The following is a 19118-nucleotide window of genomic DNA, read 5'->3' as shown; positions in this document are numbered from 1 at the left end:
CCCATGCATGAAGGGGGCAAAGGGAGGTGCTTCCTTCTGGAAATGAAGGATGAAAGCTTGGTGCTGTATGCATGGGACGTTCTTAAGCTAACGCTGGAGAAGAAGGCAGAGGTTTTTATAGGCTGGAGTCTTTCCTTCGGCAGAGAGCTTTCGTGTGAGCACTTTAGCCGTGAGCGCTCCAAACCTGGCCCTTTACCAGGCCATGGTCTAGGCCGGCAGTGGCACAAGAAGAAGAACGTTTAACACTCATCGGATAATTCCTTTGATCAGAGTTTCTGCTTTTCCAAATAGAAATCCCTAGGGAATCTTTTCCCACCCAAAGCCCCTTTCCCCAATGCTAGAATGCCACCAGAATGAAGGGGTTTCTAAGTTGCTTCCTTGGGGGTCTTTGAGCTTGCAGAGGTGTACCCCAGGCTTTTGCATGCACGAGCCTGCTTGGTATCCTCCAGAGACCTCCCTCAGGCAGCATCTGCTGTCCCCACAACCAAGACCCTGAAGGAGATTTGGGCCACTTGCTTGTGCCATGACCTTGTGCTTTTGTGGACCCTTTCATGCCCACTGCCCTATGCCGTTCTGTTTTATAAATGCCAGCAGTGATGATGTCTGCCGTCATTAAATAATGGTAAGTGCCACTTAGCTCAGAAGCAGGTTGGGCAGCACCCTTACCCTGAGGAGGCAGGCAGACTACTACACTCTGCCAAGTGGTCAGGTTGGACATGAGTGTGTCCGCTATAGGAGAAAGCAGCCTCCAGAGTGGCCTTGGCAGGGTGTATAATGTCCTCAATCTGTGCAAGGCTCCAGTGTACACATGGGTAAAGGCAGCCCCAGAATGTGTCTTATCACAAGCCATTTCCGTGCATGCATCATGATGCCCACATGCCATCCATAACCCCTGGGCTTTCTCTCTCCACTGTCCCCTTAGCTGCTCTGACCTACAAATGCACACGGGACCAGTGGACAGTATATTGCCGGGTCATCCGGGAAAAGAACCTCTGCCAGGACATGCGGTGGTACCAGCGCTGCTGCCAGACGTGCAGGGACTTCTATGCAAACAAGATGCGCCAGCCGCTGCCACCACCGCCAAGCTCATGACACACGGCCCAGCGGTCCCGCAATGCTCTGACACGAGGTCTGAGTCCTGACGACATGGCTAGTTGAAAGCCCACCCACCCGAGAGCACACCAGTCCTGCGGCCGGGACCCCACAGCACGCCGCCGCTCACCCACAGGCTGTTCTGAGAATCCAATCGCTAGAACTTGAGAGTGGACTTGGCATTTGCCGTTAGTGCTTTTATACTTAATATATTATTAACAGCCACTGGATGGCTTTCTACAGTATGGAAAAGATAGGCATGAGTCACAAAGTATTTGTAATTTCTAAGGTTCCATGTACCTCAAAGGGAACACCTCTGACAGACAATTGTCAAAAGAGAGACGTCATTGAATGCCTCTGTCGTGGCTTTCTTTTGACCTTTGAATTCCGAGTGCTTGATGTACCACGGGGGGAATATCCAAAAAATGAGACATGTTAAAACAGGCTTTATTCTGAAAGCCAGCAACACCCTGGACGGAAGGACAGATGTCAGGGAGCCTCTGCTATTGGTTTCTCCAGAGAGGGCCGGGTGGCCAGAGCCCCTCTTGAACCACGAGAATCGGTACTTTGCCTCTCCGAGAACGTGTTCTCTAGATCCCAGGCCTGGCCTTGGAAATCTTGTCCCTGAGAGTTTGAATCTGTGTAAGCCAACAAGGACACCAGGGGCACATAGTGCTACACACCACCCACGTGGGGGAGAATATTCTGGAAGGGTTTGGGTTTGGGGAGGCATCTAATTTTCAGATCTCTGCTGTCCACCACATAGGGAAACAGAAGAGCCTTTGTCCAAAGTGCTGTGAAATGGGACACATGCTAATTTGGGCTACGGGATTGCTTCCTGGCATAAAGGTAAGCTCAAGACAGCTTTGTCAGGGGCGTGTGGGGCTCCCATTCTGCCTTCTGGGGGCCTCCTCTACTCTAGCCTATACTGCATAAAGCTTTGCACCTTGGAGATGGCTTCCCATTGACCTTGGCCATCTATCTGAAGTTGATTCTTTTTAGAACCTCTGAGGACTCAAGCTCAGGCCTGGCTGCTTTGCCCTGGCACAGGGTGGATTTCCTCCAGGGGCCACGCAGCCTGCTGTGCCAGGATCAGTGGAGGAGTGCCGCCTAGGCCAGGATCACTGCATGCTCACCAAGCCTTCCCATAGCCCAGACCCTGCATTACTCATTACTGTCATGCTCTCATAATTGACCTGTCTTCTTACTGGGACAGGAATGACACTCTTTCCCTCCTACAGTCCCCTCCACCCTGAAAACAGAGCTGTGCCCTCTCCGGAGCCCAGGGAGATGACAAGAGTGGCCTCTTTGAGAGCACGGAAGATAGTAGGACCCTGCCTCCCGCGGGAGTTGGGAGGAGGGGACCCTAGATGCCAGGAGGTCTGTTTTGCTGACCAACTTGGTGGGCGTTTGATGGGTGCTTATGTTCAAGGACTTTACCATGAGAAACCCACCTTCTCCCTTATTTCAGAGGGAATCTCATTTAGGCTAATCTCCACGGGATCATCTCCGAGTGCTCCTTGTTTATTGGTGCTGTGTTTATGTATCTGTGTTTTTGATGTCACAACTTTAGGATCAGCTTAAATCAGAAAGAAAAAAAATTCTCTGCCATCTCAAGCCTGTCTTATGGGCTGTGTCTTGGTTTTCGATTTTTACTACCCCAGGGGCAGAGAAGTGGTCGGATGGCAGGGAATTTACTCGTTTCCACTTGAATCAGTGAGAAGTGTTGAGAAACTTCCTTAGGTGCTCTGTGGAAAGAGCCAAGAGAATGCCATGACGGAGTGGCCCACCTTGCAGTGTAACCCAACGGTTGCTCCAGGGCCTGTGCAAAATGCTGTCCTCCCCGGCTCAGGCTTGGCTGCCAGCAGACTCCCCAAAGCCCTGTTTGCACAAAACTCTCAAATTCTTGGGGAGCTAGGGCTCAGTTTTCTCCTCACCCCAAGTGGGCTGTACTTCGCTGAAGATCAGCAGAAAGCTGTCAGCCTCTGGGGCTGAGGAGCAGAGTGGAGACAGCCAGCTGAGGAAGCCAGGGAAGGCTTGCCTGCTGTTCCTCATGGGCCCATGGGCCCACCCTGGCTGGGCAAGCACGGGCATGTGCCCACAGGTGAGCACTTTCCCTGGTACCTCTGAATGTCCCCCTTGGCCACCTTGACTATCAACTGGACGCCCTGGCAAGGGCCTCACACCCTCAGAATGCAAGTAATTGATTCCGTTATTATTCCACACCCATTGGTTCCACAAAGTCCGTGTTTTTCTGAGCTCTTTTGGCTCATGCTGGCACTGTTACTCTGAAACTCACCAGCCCGCCTTCTGTTTATGACACAAGCAATGATTGATTTCCGTGAAGCCATCATGGCAGTCTTGCTCCACTTTGTCCAGAAGACATTGAAATCCTGTGATTACAACAGTGACGCTTCTTTGTTGTTAACCATAGCCTGTACTGTCACTCAAGTACTGTACCTTTTCGGTTGCACAAATTACTAACTACAGAGTCTTACGACCTTATGGTGCTATTTTCATTGGTGCAAATGAAACCTTCTCAGTTGACCATGGCTTGATATAATCAGAACACAGGGAAAGATCCTCAATGGCAATAACATCATTGCTTTGTTCTCTTTTCTTCATTTCAGAGTCAAATGTATATATTTTCCATTAGTAAACTTACATTACGTACTGTACCCATGGTATTTTTGTTTTACTTTTTGGTGCTGGTTTTGAAAGACAAAAAAAGAACAGAAGACAAACATTGGACACTACTGTAAATGAAAAATTAATCATTTCATTGGAAGCGAGTTGAATATGTTTAATAAAATGTTTTTCCATAACAATTTTAAGCTGTCTGTGAAGTAAAAGACAAAAACCAGTCCTCGAGGACTGACAGAAGGAGGCTGTGTCCTTTCCTTCTGCCTGGTCACAGAGCTTGCCTGGACTTGGCTGCCGTGAGCTGCAGCCTGCCGACCACAGCTGTGGACGGTGTCAGAGGTCTCTGGTAAATGCAGTTCTGGCGGGTGGCTGTGTCTCCCCAAGTGAGTGCTAACAAATCATTCAGTACTGGGCCTCATCCCTGTGTAGTTGCAAAACCCTGGGTGGGGACATGACGGTCTAACAGCTGTGCTGTGAGTCTGGGTGTCTGAAGCAAGCAGCAGCCACCTTGCTGGCAGAACCACGCATGCTCCGTGGGGGTACAGTGACCCCTGCTGCAGAGGGCCCCTCAGACAGAGCTCAGGCCCCTTTTATGCCAGAATGGGCACCTGCTCCCTACAACCTGGGCTCTCCAACTTTTAGCCCCCACCCCAACCCCGCTGACGGTCCAAACAGCTTCCCTCCTCCTGGAGGTGTGAGCCAGAGTCCTGGCCCTGCCGACCTCCCAGCCTGGGGACATCAAGGGCACCACACTGTCATAACTGGGACCACTGCGGCCATTTGGACCCCATCTGGGCCTGACATGCAGCAGAGATGTCACAATTCCTGCTCCTGGGGAGGGTTCCATCTCCTCCTGGCATCAAAGAGAAAGAGCTCCCCACCCAAGAACTTATAGCACCTAACTCCGTTAGACAGAGTGCCTCCTTTTAATATTGGAGCAGCACCCAGAAATTTCACGAAATACAGCTCATTTGTTTAATAGACAATGAACTGCCCCTAGCGCCCTGGTTGCCGGGAAACCTGTAGCTTGTCTTAGTTCTCAAGGACAATCAGCCACCCACCTCAGGGACCTGTTAGGACCTTCTCCTTTCTCTGAGAGTTCTGATCTCTCTGGTGGGTTAACTTGTAAAAGCCCTGATGTTATGTAATTTCTTTATGAGCTGCTTGGATTCCCGGGTGGCCCTCAGCAATTCCAGTTTGTCAGATGAAATTGATAAGCTCTCAATCAGCAAGTGTCGAGCAGGATTCTAATAGGAACCAAGCACTTTCTGGAACCTCCGAGAACACAAAAGAACCAAAGACCTGCTCAGGAGCCCCCAGGCCCACCAGGCAGACAAGCCTGGAGTCCTGGACAACAGAGAATGAGAGCCACAGAAATTCTGAGAAGGGAAAGGTCAGGACTTCCGTTGTGGGATTGTTGATTGATCTTCTAGACACAGGCTAGAAGGGTTGGGGCTGGAACCCTTTATATGGGTGCTCTCCCTCTACAAACGGTCTTGGCAAAAGCCCTCACCTTTCTGCTTCTAGATGCAAACCTAGCCCTATCTGTGTCCTCCTCTGATGACGTGGAAGACCAGCCCTCACACGTTTGGTTAATCCCCCGTCGGTTCTCTGCAGGCTGCCTCCACCTCCTGACTTTCAACTCTCCAGACCACTCCACTGGCTTTTGCCCCCTATACCACAATAACATTGTTCTTGACGGGTAACCAGTGACCTTCAGGGTATCAAATTGCATAGACATTTTACTGCCCTGTTCTCCAGCTCTCAGCAGCCTGCTCCTTTGGGACATCTTCTTCTCCAGCTTCTGGAGTGAGCTCTCCTTTCTCCTCCTCCTCCTTTCTAGCTCCCCTTTCTCTGCCAGCTCTCTAGGTGATAGAGTGCCCCAGGGCTCAGCCCTCCATCCCCTTTCCTCTCTCTACTTCCTCCCTAGGTCATGTCACCTAGACCCAAGACTTTTAAGACCACGTACATTCTGCTATCTTTCAAATTAACCTCTTGGGCCCTGACCTCTCTCTTGACCTCCATATTCATATATGACCTCTCCATGTGTGTAGTCAATCCCACAGGAAGCTCTGGGACTGGGATGGCTCTTCACAGTTGTCCCAAATCTGAGATTCGATAGGGACAGCTCACCTCTGCTTCATGTGGCATCAGTTGGGGTGGCTCGAAGGACAAGTAGAGGCTGGGATTATCAGAAGGCTCACACCCTTGCGTATTTGGCAGCCTGTGCCAGCCGTAAGAACCTCAGCTAGGACTGTCGGCCAGAACCCCTACAAGAGGCCTCTCCAAGGGGCTGCTTGGCAACCCTGAAGGATGATGGCAGAGTTTCAGTGTCAGACACTCTAAGAAAAAGATGAGGACACTCATGAGAGCTGTGTCACCTCATGTGACAAATCAAAACTTACACGGCATCACTTCTACCATCCTCTGATAGTTGAGGCCGTCACAAAGGCAGTTCAAGGGGAGGGGACAGAGTTCACCTCTTGCTTAGGGAGTGGCAAGGCTTTAGAAGAGCAGGTGAGATGGGAAATGTTGTGGCCATTTGGGGGAAGATTCATACACCCCCATATGCAAAGTACACACATGCCCCTCCCACCCCACCCCACCCCCAAAGTGTCATCCTATGTCAGCATCATGTTCAGGCTCAAAGTCCAGGACTGCGTCATCTAAGTCAGGTGCAGGTGCAGACGGGTGTCCTCCCATGTGGTTCTGCGGGGACAGCTACTTGAGCAATTTCAATCAGCAGACCAGTGAACTCAAAAGAGAGATTATCTCCTCCAAACCGCCAACCCCTGAGAGAAAACGGTGTGACGGGCATAGCAGACCCCTGGAGACTCTCCCTGTTTAAAAAGGAGGGATGGGGAGGCACACCACAGTCACTGTCCTTAGCAGTTCTGAAGTCCAGCCTGGCACATGTGGCCGATTCCATTAGGCTCAGCCCTACTGCCTGGAATGATCATCCCTGGGCTGTCTCCAGAACCCAAAGAGGTTTGCTGCTCGTTCTAATTCATTCTTAATGGAGGGGAGAGCAAGATGTAATCAAGTGTCCTTTCCTTTGGAGAGGATGTCCTGACATACCCCAGACCACTGGACTCCTAAAAACTTCACTGATATGACATGTCCTTGAATCTTCCTGGGCTTTATCTCCCACCTGCTAGAGTACAGGTATCATATGAAGACCTCCAATTTCCTTGCCTCTTCTTGCTCACCTGATCTGATTAACTTGATGCCATGGATACCGTGGATCAGAGTGGAGTCTGTGAAGGGTCTGCACAGGCCAGGCCCTTCTGAGTTCTATTATAAGAGAATGGGAGAGTTAACATAGCCCTGGGGAAGTCTGTAAGTAAATGGGTACTATTGACTGTCACACATAAATATGAACTGCTCTGGTCTTCCTTTCTTACAGGGGTGGAAAAGGATACATTCTCCAGCTCGATAGTCATATATCTTGCATTTGAACCTTGTTAATCTGCTCTAGCAAAGATACCACATCTGGCACAGCAGTTTTGGGGGCTAACTCTTGGTTAACATTGCGGTAGTCCACTGTCATGTGACAGGACCCAATCTAAATTTTGTAGCAGGCAAACTGATGAGTTACATGGGAATGTGATGGGGACAACCGGTCCTGCATTCTTTAGATCTTGAAGCAGGACACTAAAAGATGCCATTCTCACAGGGTTACAGTAGTGCTGTTGACTTGTTGTCTTGCCTGGGGAGAGGGAGGCTGTTTCACAGGCTTCCACTTGGCCTTCTCTGCTACAGTAGTTCTTTATCCCATTGGCCAAGGATGAAGTTCACCTATTCCAAGTGTACATTCCGGAAAGGGAGAAATGATCACTGGGTGACCTCAAGGACCCAGTGGGCCATAGTGAGGTCCCATAGTGGGACGTCAAGGGCTCACTATGAACCGCACCTATGGGGACTCTATTTATTATCTGAACCCCATCCCCTTTCACTCTAAAAGGGAGACCATGATAACACACTGAGTCCCCTTTAGCAATGTCAACTTGGATCCTGTGTGAAGCAGGTAATTGACTAATAATTAAATTAATCATCCTCAGCATTTTTACTGTCTTTCTCCAATGCATCAACAACAGTCAGCAACAGCCACTGAATTTCTTTGCCTTATAATTTCTGTTTCCCCATATCTCTCAAATGGCTGAGGTATTGCACTACCAGTGAAAGTGTCAACCCTTGTCCTGTACAGATGCCAGGGGCATGGGGCCCTTGTATCTAGCTGGCAGGTGATGCAGCTCTAAAATCCTATTTTAGGGTCTGCTTCCTAGAACCACTCCTGGCACCAACTGCCTTAGTGTGAGTTCTGGGTCTCTGATAAGGAGATTTGTGGGCAGAAGGTTCACTGGGAGGTGCCCTCGGGAACACTGTGACAGAGTGAGAGAAGCAGGGTTGGGTACAGGGAGGTATGGAACTCAATGCAGTCTTGACATGCTCAGCTGATCCCATACGGAGTTTTGGAGCTGGAATAACCCTTCAAAGTCGTTCCAGATTGAGGCAAGGGGCAGACCTTTGTATATCATTGGCTGCGAGCTGCCCCAGGGAAGGAGTGTAATCTTGAGAGTCAGCTGCTTTCTGCCGAGGGTGAGGCCTGGGGGACAGACTCAGCTGTGATTCAGCCAACGCTGCTGGCAGCTGGGGGGATGAGGGCCTTGGTCTTGAAGGGGGATGGGGGGAGCACACCATGGCAGCCACTGCATGCCTCACACTTAGATTTTGCAACATTAAATCCCCAATTTCCTCCCTCTTATACATTCTTTCCTTCTGGAGGCTTCCCCATCTCAGTAAATGACACTACTGTCCACTAATGTTGACATCAAAACCTCAAAGTCATCCTTTTTTCCTCAGTTTCTCCTTCCATCCCCAGTCTAATGCAGCCATAATAAACATTGTTTCTGCCTCCAAATTATGTCTCTAATCTGTCTGCTTCTTTCTACCTCTCTGCCACCACTGTGCGCCAACTCACAGACCTCTCCCCGGGACCCTGCAAAAGCTTCCCTACCATCTCCCTCCCTCCTCTCTGGCTCCTTCCTATACATTCTCCACACCCTAGTCAGAGTAATATTTCAAAAACATAAATCACGCCATTCCCCCACTTAAAACCCTTCAACAGCTTCTCACCCTGGAGTTTTCTCGTCTCACGGCCCCATGTGACCCTGCCCCTGCTGTCCTCATCTCCCACCCCTGTCCTTCTCACACATACGTCAGCCACACAGTCTCCTTTCTGTCCCATGATCCTCCACTCTCTTCCCCGCTGTTGGGCCTTCGCAGGTTTTGTTCCCACCACCCCCGGTTCTTCCCATGGCTGATTACCTACATCTTTCATGTTGCAGCTGAAATGTTGTTCGTCAGACAGACGTTCCCTGAACACCCTATCTAAAGTGGCTCCCCAGGCACGGTGGCCATCTTCCTTCCCTCCTCAGTATGGGCCCATAACCTCTCATTACTTTGTTAACGTTTTTACTCGTGTATTATCTGTTTTCCCATCTGGAAAGTCAGTTCCACCAGGGCAGAAAACATGTCCCTCGTGTGTATCGCCAGATCCCTGGTGCCCAGCATATGCATGTACTAAGTGAATACGCCTACCCTTTCCTAGTTACAACTTATATTGTTTAGATTATTTTCAGATAAGTTCAGGCTTGTGCCAGAAGATGTTTATACTGGATAATAAAAGTGCACTCTAAATTCAGTGATTTTTTTGCATATATCTTAAATGATACAAATATTTGGACAACTAGCTGTAAGTCAATGAAAACAAGATGTTTGCAGTTTTTCAAATTCTACCCCTTGTCAACCCTCCCTTGCCAACAGAGACAGGTGTTTCCAGGTGGTTGCCATGGTGATCTAGAAGCTGTCTCTCTTCTTTTCATTTTATCTTTGGAGCAGGAGAGTGGTGGACTCAGGAGGCAGAGAACAATGTCCACGGTTTGGTGAGGATCTTTGTAAAACTTGATGTGGTGCCACGATCTGGTGTTTCTGGAATAAAAGTTCTAACCACATGCCTCATGGAGTTGTCAGGACAAGTCCGCATGCCTGGCTGGGATCCAGGGCAACATGGGTGCTCGCTGTGGGATTTTCTTGGCCAGGGAGCATTCTCGTTAGTCCCACACACACTATGAACTTGTCCTCCCTTTGGCTTTGTAGCCCTCCTCAGAAAACCATCATGTTTTAGACACCAAGCAGTTTCAACATTTCAGGAGATGTTATTCAAAAATGGCCAAGGAATTAGAAGGCGCTCCTCCTGGAATTTCTTAGGAGAACACTGGGATTTCCCTTGGAAAAGACTAGATACTCAAGTCTAGGGGAATCCATCCCACTGTAGGAAAAATGTAAATGACCCAGTGAATCAAAGGATCCCTTGGTAGATAGAGCCCAGGCCAGCCAAAGCAAAACTCCTTTCCAGCAGAGCGATGATAAGGATCCGCACACTCCCAGGGCTGCCTGGGGATCGGCCCAGTGACTGATAGTTCCGTACAGTCCAACACACAGACATTATGCACACAACGTGGAGGTCAGCTTAAATGAGACTCAGGGAAAATGAGCGTCCCTGCACTTTCCAACAGGCTCCTTCCTATTTCTTCTGTTTTCTCTCTCTCTCTTTCTCTCTCTCTCTGTCCAAAGTTCTCTCTTCATGCTTTCCATCTTGCTGTCTCACTTTCTGTCTTCTTCTTGTGTCAATATTTATTCTCTTCCTCCCTCCCCATATCCAACTCTCCTTCCCTTTCCCTCCCTTTCCACTTTCTGCATTTTTCCTCTCTCTCCAGTTTCAGATGATTATCCATTTCTGACTTTGGCCCTATTGTGGATGTAGAAACTTCCATGGAGGGCCCACTCATAGGTCCCCAGGGAATGCCGAACTCCTCTAGGGGCTGAGTTTCCACTGAGTCTTTAGATTACTAAGACCCTTTAAAAATTCACTCTCAAACCATTCACCCAGGATCCTTGCAAACTAACTGTTCTTTAGAAGTTTTAGAGGTCTCTGGGTGCCCATTTCTAGCTTAATTCTATGTGTGCCAATCATATGTTCAACAATCCTTTGGCTAAAGATGTATCTCCAGCAATTGGCTTTCTTGCCCCTGAGGTTAGTTTTAATATGCCAGTTGATAGTTATAAAACAGCAATTCTGGAAGTTCTGCCCAAGGATTGCTATGTATTAAGACATCATTAAAATAGTATATTGCAGAGTCAACATACGATTATAATTGTTGACTATCAAATACTGAAAGATTTTGAAACTTTAGTGGAAGCCAAATGCCGTTTTATTAAGTTGGGATACAATAAGGGGAAGAAAGAATGTTGCAAATGTTGCAACAGGGTTGATTTGATGTGTTAATGGTTTTTACCAATGTTATTTTTTTACCAAATAAGTATATAATAGATCCACATATCTTACATTATAATATATTTTGTTTTTATTCTATATATACCTAATAGACATACACACACATATACAATGCATGCATGCGAAGTGTGACCACAGGGTTAATTTCCGACCGTCTATGGTGGCTTATGTAATGGTCTTAGAGCAATTTCAGCAGGATCCCTGCATCCCCTAGAGTAATGGCCACATCACTCACTTAGGACAGAGGCTCCCAAGGCAGCTGCAACACCCATCTGAATGTATAAGTTACGGTCTACAAAATTTATTTCTATCATGATTCATATATTAAATAACCATTTTACAATGTAAGTCAATAAACTTTTATTGAGCAGTGTGGCAGATGTAGGGTACTGGGAAATATGAGTGATGCACAGTTCCCTGTCCTCAGAGAATCATAACAATATGTTGTTGTACCCTTCTCTTGGCAAATAGTGGCTCTGCCCAAATGTGGAAAAATATTTAAGTCAGTTCAAAACTAATAGGGCTGTTGGCTCTGCATTCAGGATAAACAAACCTCTGCCCAAGGAGAAATCAGATCCGCTGTCTTTCGGATGGGTCTAACCCAGCAAAGCCAAGTTCTCAAAGTTTGAGTGCCTCCCTCATAAGCACCCTCGAATGAAATCTGTGCCTGTTAACATTGCATTCATCACAAATGTCACTTTGTAATGACATCACCAGTGCTTTCCAAGTGTATTGACGGGTCAAACCACATGGAAAGGTCCTGTGTGGTTTTCTCTGTCCAGACCAAGCCACCTAGCCTGGTGAATGGGCATGTCTATCAGCACACGGCCAGTTGCAGATATAAGCTGGACTCTTACACGGCTATATTAGGATATTGAAAGAGATTAAATCAAGGAATAATATACATTTTAAAGGAACAGGAAATCATGAAACAATATCAAGTAAATAGGAAAAAGAGCCAACATGAAAACTCAGAATTGACAAGCAGTCATTAAAATGAAAACTCAAAACACTGAACAAACTCTAGAGATAAAGGAATCAAACAGAGGACTTAAGAGTTAGAAGGTAGGATTAAAGAATTTTACTCAAAAGGCAGTAAAGAGAAATAAAGGAATTATTTTTTGAAATGAAAGTGTAGTTAAGAAAGAATGATGATAGTTTGAAAGGTATCAACTTTTGTCTAACAGGAGCTCCAGAGATGAGAAGAGAGGAGATGGCAGAAGTGCCGTGTGTGAAGAGATAATGGCTGGGGATGTCCACGAATGGAAGAAAAACATGAGTCCTTATATCACAAGGCACTGCAAATAGTGAACAGAATAAATAAAAATAAATTCACACCTCACACATTGTAGTGAAACTGCAGAAATCAAGGATGAAGAGGAAAAAGAGGGTGCAGGGAGGGCAAAAGGAGTGAAGGGGCACATATGGGTGACAGATGGCAGCTAGACTTTTGGTGGTGAACATGAGGCAGTCTCCACAGAAGCCGAAATATAATGATGCATACCTGAAATGTACATAATGTTATAAACCAGTATGACCTCAATAAAATCGAAAAATAATAAAGTTAAAAAAATTTTTAAAAAGCAACCAAAAAGAAAAGACAGATAACCCCAAAAGAATAACAATTAACTGATAGCAGATGCCTAAAGAAAATGGGGTAATATCGCCACACCCGTTTCTCTTTAGTTCACTTATTAGAATCCCATAGAACATACATGGGAAGCTCAACTTCATCCTCCTCCGGAGTCTCACACAATTGACAGGCGTCAATCCTCATGTTCACAGCCCCGCCCCAGGCCTACTCATGGCACTGAGTGGCCTCACCATCAGCCCATTCTTCTAAAAGCCAGAAACCTGAGAATCAGCCCATAGACAGGACATCCCCCATCTTGTCACTTTCTGTCTTCTAAACTCACTTCAGCCTGTCCCTCTTCCCTACCCCCAGTGGACACTGTTCTGGTTCAGGCCCATTGCAATAGCCTCCTAGCTAGCCTTGCCACCTCTGGTCACCACACCAATACCAAAGTGACCCTTTGAACACCACCATCTAATAGCGGCTCCCTTATTGCTTTCCTGCTCAAAGCCCACCCCTGGCTCGCTCACAAGACAACATGCTGCCCTTCCAGGTTTGTCCGTCTGTTCCCTTCCTGCACCCTGCCCTTGCCTGCCTGTGGACCTCCAACTCTCTAAGCCAGGAGTCTGCAAACTGGGGCCCACCAGCCCATTTCTTCCCACTGCCTATTGTTATAAATAAAGTTTTATTGGAACAAGCCACACTCATCTATTTAGGTATCATCTATGGCTGCTTGTGCACTACAAAGACAGAGTTGAGTAGTTGGACAGAGCCCCTCCCAGGGCTAGCCAATTCCTAGACTAGTCTGAGAGCATGCTTTTCACATGTAAACCAACCAATCCAGAGCCCACCATCTCCTTTATGAGCCTCTCATATTCCAGGCCACTCTCCTCCTGCCCTAATCACCCCAGGGCCAGGTACCAAAGCAACTAGGGAGAGCCCTTATGCCCCAGAGCCCACTGAAATATTCAGACTAGCCAATCCTAAGCCTGCCTACCTTGCCTTGCCTGTTCCTTCAAATGGAAACCATGATAAAGGCTCTTGCCTACATTGACCCCTCCGGCTCTGTCTGCCTCCTGACCCACCCTGCTGCTTCGCCATGTGTCCCTGCATGGCATGCATGCCCCATCCTCTTGGGAACTCTGAGTAACTATCCTTTCACTGGCAATTGTCTCTTATCTGTTGACCTTGCTCTACCTCAAATATTCTATTAATACACTATATTTTACAACAGGATGTGGGGAGGGAAGTGGTCCTGACTCTTGGGAGGATTCCGACAGGACCCACAGGTGGACATTCTGAGGCCTGTTTGCCTGGACAGGCAGGTTCCATGGGAGGGGAGCAGATGAGTCAATGGGTTGTGTCTAAGCAGGTGGTCAACAGCCAACTCCCGCCCTGCAATGCTCAGCCCGCCCACCCTCAGCTGACCCATGCTTGCACTTTCTTCTCAAGTTGGGAAATGAGCCTGACTCTTCCTGGCTCATTTTTTGAAAGAGAAAACACTAATAAATCAAACACCAAAATATTTATTCTTATCTCATTATCATGCCAGCTTCCTGGGGTCTTTTGGACCTTTGGTCTACCCAACCCGGACACTAGCCTTCTGTAAGACTACAACGCACATTACCTTATCCGAGCTAAAAACTGCCCTCCAGAGGCCGGATAGAATGCCGGCTGTGGGGTCCAGGCTCTGAGGCAGATTTATGGGTGAAACCACCTCAAAATGAGGTCCTGTTTGGCTTTGAGTAATTAAGAGTAATCCAGGGCCATCCATCACTGTACAGACAGAGTGGGCGTGGCCATGTTTACCACCAGGAAGACTGAAGCGGGGAGGCACTCTCTGTCTTTACCTCATGCAGAGCGACAAGAACAGAGAGTGATTTGCTCTGCTTAAAGGAGTCCATGAAAGCCTCACAGAGGTGGTACTTGAGGGAGAAGCAAGGATTTGGCAGGCAGAAAAGAGAAAGGGCATTCCAGGCAGAAGGGACAGACTGTGCAAGGGAACAGAGATGGCCGGGAAATTGCTGGAACATGGGGAACAGCATTGTGGGAGTGATGGGACTTGAAACTGGAGATGCAAAGACCAGTATGTTTCCAGTTTTGCACCCCTAGGGGTCAGCACTGGGCTGGTGCAGATGACGGGCTCAATAAAGATTTCTGGATGAATGAACGAGGACAGAGGGGCTATGGTCAGATACACAGGACCTTGAATCCCTGACCAACAGCATTTTGCCTTCTGCTCCAAGTAGGTTAGCTGGGCTCCAGGCAGAAAAGGACACCTAATTAGACTTTGTTGCTTCTGAGAGACCATGCCAGGATAGCCGGGGGTGTTTCTGGGCTAAGCTGGGGAGCTGGTTAATCCATGCTCCTAAAATAAATAGCTTGTACTGTTTGTCCCTGAAGGACAAAATATGCTTCATGGAGCCTGTCTCATTATTCCTTGCAACATACATATGCAAAGCATTAGCCAGCGGATTCCCGCTCCCTGGCTTGTTTAGAGAGTAAAGATTTTCGCCAATGCCGCCCAGCACATTAAGGGTGAAACTGAAAACAGTAATGACCCTCGGCCCCTGTCTTAACTGTGCTTTTCTCTGTTTTTTTTCCTCCTACCTTGGCCAAGGGCCAAGGCTAATCTACCAAACCATGGGCTGAGGCCCTTTCTGAAGTCTAGACCTGGGGCAGAGGCTCCTCTCCTCCAGGGCAGCTGAAATACTGGCTCCTTCCCACCCAACCCCCACTCCCTGACTGACTGCAGCCTAATTATAGCACTGTGGTTCTGTCTTCAGTGATTGTCTCCTTTGGGGGCCAGGAGGGACTACAGCCCCTGAGTTGGGGGAGATGGCTTATGTATGCCTGGAGAGGAGGAAGCTGGACTCGAATGGAAATGAACCTGGCCTATAGTGGGAAATGTTCAGCTGGTAACATTTCCCAGCTCCGTGCCATGGAGGCTCCCTTCACTCAACAGACGTCCTTGGCCCCTCCAGAAGTCCCTATCATCTCTCTGTGACTCCCAATCCCTCATTCTGAGGCTAGAAAGAAGGTCTCCCACTTCCATTCAACAATTTTAACAAATATTTATTGAGCCATTGTTATGTGCCAGAAACTGTACTGGCTGACGTCCATGTGGCCATTGCCACATGACAATAGTGTAGTCTCTGTGCTAAACATGTTAGAGGTCAAGAGATGTGTGGTAAATATGACAGGCAGAGCCCTGCCCTCATGGGCAAAGAGTCTGAAATCCTTCCATTTCAGAGGGTCAGTGCAATACAGTCATGGAAAGACCACAAATCTTAAGATACCTGGATTCAAGACATGGGTCTAACCTCTTACAGCTGTTTATTAAATAGCATTAAAATGGAACTTTGGCTTGACACCAAGAGAATAGATGTCATGTGCCTAAGACAATGCCTGACCAAAATTGTCAAACCAAGTGGCAAAACCAGTTACACATCTCTCAAACCCCTCACTTTATGGATCTAAAAGCACTGAGGGCTAAAAGGTTTCTTTGGAGAGAGCTGTTGGTGTGCTGTAAGCCTCACTCCAGCCCTGCCACTGGGGAGAGGGGAAAGGTGCCTCCCACTCCCCTTAGGCCTAGGAAGAGCGGCTACATGGTCACCTCTTAATGATTTAGGCATGAACACAGAAGTTTGAGCCGCATAGTAGACTGGTGCCTGGCTCACACCTGAGAAATCTAAAAGTTGAGAGATGGGCTATGCCTTTGTCAGCTGGGGCTGCCATAACAAAATAGCACAGATTTAGTGGCTTAAACCACAGAAATGTATTTCGCAGAGTTCTGGAGGCTGGAAGTCCCAGATCAAGGTCCAGCAGGATTTGGTTTCTGGTGAGAGTCCTCTTCCTGGCTTGCAGATGGCCACTTTGTCCTCGCATGGCCTTTCTTCTGAGTGCACCTGGGGGTGGGGGTGGGGTCGGAGAGACCACTCACTCTAGTATCTTGTCTTATAAGGACACAATCTGTTGGGCCAGGGCCCCAATCTTATGACTTCATTTAACATTAATTACCTCCTTATTGGCCTATCTCCACATACGGTCATATTGGGGATTCAACATAGGAGCGGGGGGGGACACAGTTCAGAGCAGGCTGCCTAGCTGCTTTGATGGCAGAGCAAAAGAGAGAGAGCTGCACCAGGATCAGCCTACATTTCCAGTGTGGGTCAGAATGTGTGGGCTACATATGAGAAAGAGCCAGTGGAGGGGATTGGGTTCTGTCCAGGAAGACTGTAAGGTGAGGGGACCACAACAAGGGTCCAGTCGTGATCTGCCACTTTCCCAGGAGCTGAAGAAGGAATATCAGCCACAAGTGGAGGAAAGCACATCTCCCACATCAGCCCTACAGGTGAGATGGCCTAGCAGGTGATGGGCACTGGGTGTGTGTCTCTAAACGACCTATGAAGGTGCTCTGGGAGGAAAGCCAGCCTTAAATGCCTGAAAGGCCCAAAGAATACTTATACACAATAGCCACATCAGTCCTGGCAAGTAGGAACCTTCCTGCTCCCCTCTCCTTTCTTCCCTCCCCAAGCCCATGGAAGGAGAGGAGTGCCCACGTGGGGAAAGCTCGAAGAAGCTTATCATGGACCCCTTCCCCAAGCAGGTTTCTAGCCCGAGCCAGAGGGGTAGTCACAACTTATATAAGTTCAGAACTTGGATTATTAAATGGAACTAGATATTTTTATGACTGAATTGAGACCATATTTTGCACTTAAATTGACTTGAGAGAGTGACCGGAGAACTGTTTTTATTACCTAGGAGAGACCAGAAAATTCGTGGGCCAAAGTTTTCATCTAGGGCCAGGAAAAGAACCAGCCACACAGAGTGGATTTACAGGAACAGCGAAGAGGCAGCAACAAGATGCTTTATGAGCCCCCTCACCCCAGGATTTTTCTGTGCTCAATGCCATAGATACATGAGGTACATGGTCTTCTCATCTTAAAATGGGGATAATATAACCCACCATGAAAGACTGCTCTGAAAATTAAACTATATGTTAATTCTACAAAACACCTGTGACAGAGCCTGGTACACAGTAAGTCCAAAGAGATGGCAGACAGTGCTATTGTTGCTCATGAAAATAATAGTAGCTGGACCAATAGCATTAAAAAGCGCCTTAGTAGTTTGCAACTCCAAGCTTGCTTTGTGTCTTCCCCTCCAAAGGTGACTCTCATGTTTAGGTCAGTTTCCAGTCCTATGGGGCTCTGAGGAAGTAAGTCCCCAACTGCAAGGAAATCTAGCCCCTCTCTCCAGCCTAATACAACTTTTGAATTTTATGTGGAAATCTTAAACCTCTCCTTCTCGTTTGGTCTCCACTTAGAGCTTTGAAAATACAAGATGTGCTGTATATGGTTTCTCCCCAGACACATGCTGAATACTAATCACTGTTTTCCAGAAAGCTCAGCATCTGGGCAGCTATCTAGCCCTTGGGATCACCGATGGAATTGGACTAATACCAAGGACTGTTACCATAATACGTCATCCACTCATGAATATCATTAAATGAGCTTTGTTTCAAGAAACCTTAAACCTTCAACTTTTAGCTCACTTCAATCTTTTCTCAGCACTCCAGAACATGATTAATGGGGACACCATGCTACAAATAAGTTATACATAGCTCAAGCTCTAATTCACAATTGATTAGTTCTTTAACAATGGTCCTGAATAATGTGGTGTTAATGGCCAGCCCTGGTGGTCTGCTCCTACCAGAAACCCATTACTGAGTCTACCCTGTGTTTTATAGCGTCCCTACTGGAGCCCAATATCTGCTCAAGGGGACAACTGCTTTATTTAATGGTTGCTAAATATGTGCAATTGGCCAGAGTAGTGCAGACAGTATAGAGGTTACTGCCTCAGCCTTCTAGAAACAAGATGGAAAGTATATGTTTTGAAAATTAGTTTTCCCTCAAGTGGACTATGTTCTGATAGCCTGAGAAATAGATGCCTTCACATTGTACTTTGGATGAGGGCAGGGAGAGAAGGCAGCCTGTGAACCGTGACCTTGGAAGGCAACAGAGGTCAATGGTAACACAGATAGGAAGTGAAACTCTTACAGGCCCACGGGATGAAATGAAAGGATGCCTGAAGCTCTGGGGACAGAAGATAAATTAGACAGTGAGGAGGAATGAAGAGGAAGGCATAAGAGGTAGGTGGCAAAGAAATGTGAATCCCAGTGAAGAAATAAGAACACTGGTAAAGGTAACTGCATGGGTAAATATAAAGGACAGTCGCTATGGAATGAAAGTTTGCATCTCTCCAGAATTCATATGTTTGAAGCCCTAATCCTCAATGGAATGGTATTTGGAGATGGGGCTTTGGAGGTAATTAGGGTTAGATTACATCATGAGGGTGGGGCCCTCATGATGAGATTAATGCCCTTATAAAGAAAAGAAGAGACAAGAGATCTCTCTCCACCGAGTGAGGATACAGCAAGAAGGTGGCCATCTG

At 47.6% G+C, this 19118-nt stretch overlaps 1 protein-coding gene across 5 annotated transcripts in view; it reads left to right on the top strand.

The window, feature by feature from the left end:
- Positions 1-3920, top strand: part of ADAMTS17 (ADAM metallopeptidase with thrombospondin type 1 motif 17) — a 338494-nt gene extending 334574 nt beyond the window's left edge. For 4 of the 5 annotated variants that reach the window (XM_023651365.2, XM_023651360.2, XM_023651364.2 and 1 more), the window contains one exon: positions 923-3920. In XM_023651365.2, coding sequence (XP_023507133.1) covers positions 923-1092 — 170 coding nt within the window. In that variant the 3' untranslated portion in view covers positions 1093-3920. The remainder of the gene's footprint in view (positions 1-922) is intronic. The other variant, XM_070268235.1, reaches the window with a different exon arrangement.
- The last annotated feature ends 15198 nt before the right edge of the window (positions 3921-19118 follow it).

This window comes from Equus caballus, chromosome 1 (genome assembly GCF_041296265.1).
Source record: "Equus caballus isolate H_3958 breed thoroughbred chromosome 1, TB-T2T, whole genome shotgun sequence".
NCBI lineage: Eukaryota > Metazoa > Chordata > Mammalia > Perissodactyla > Equidae > Equus > Equus caballus.
The sequence above is the reverse complement of the archived record's forward strand: the minus strand, read 5'-3'. Positions and strand labels throughout refer to the sequence as shown.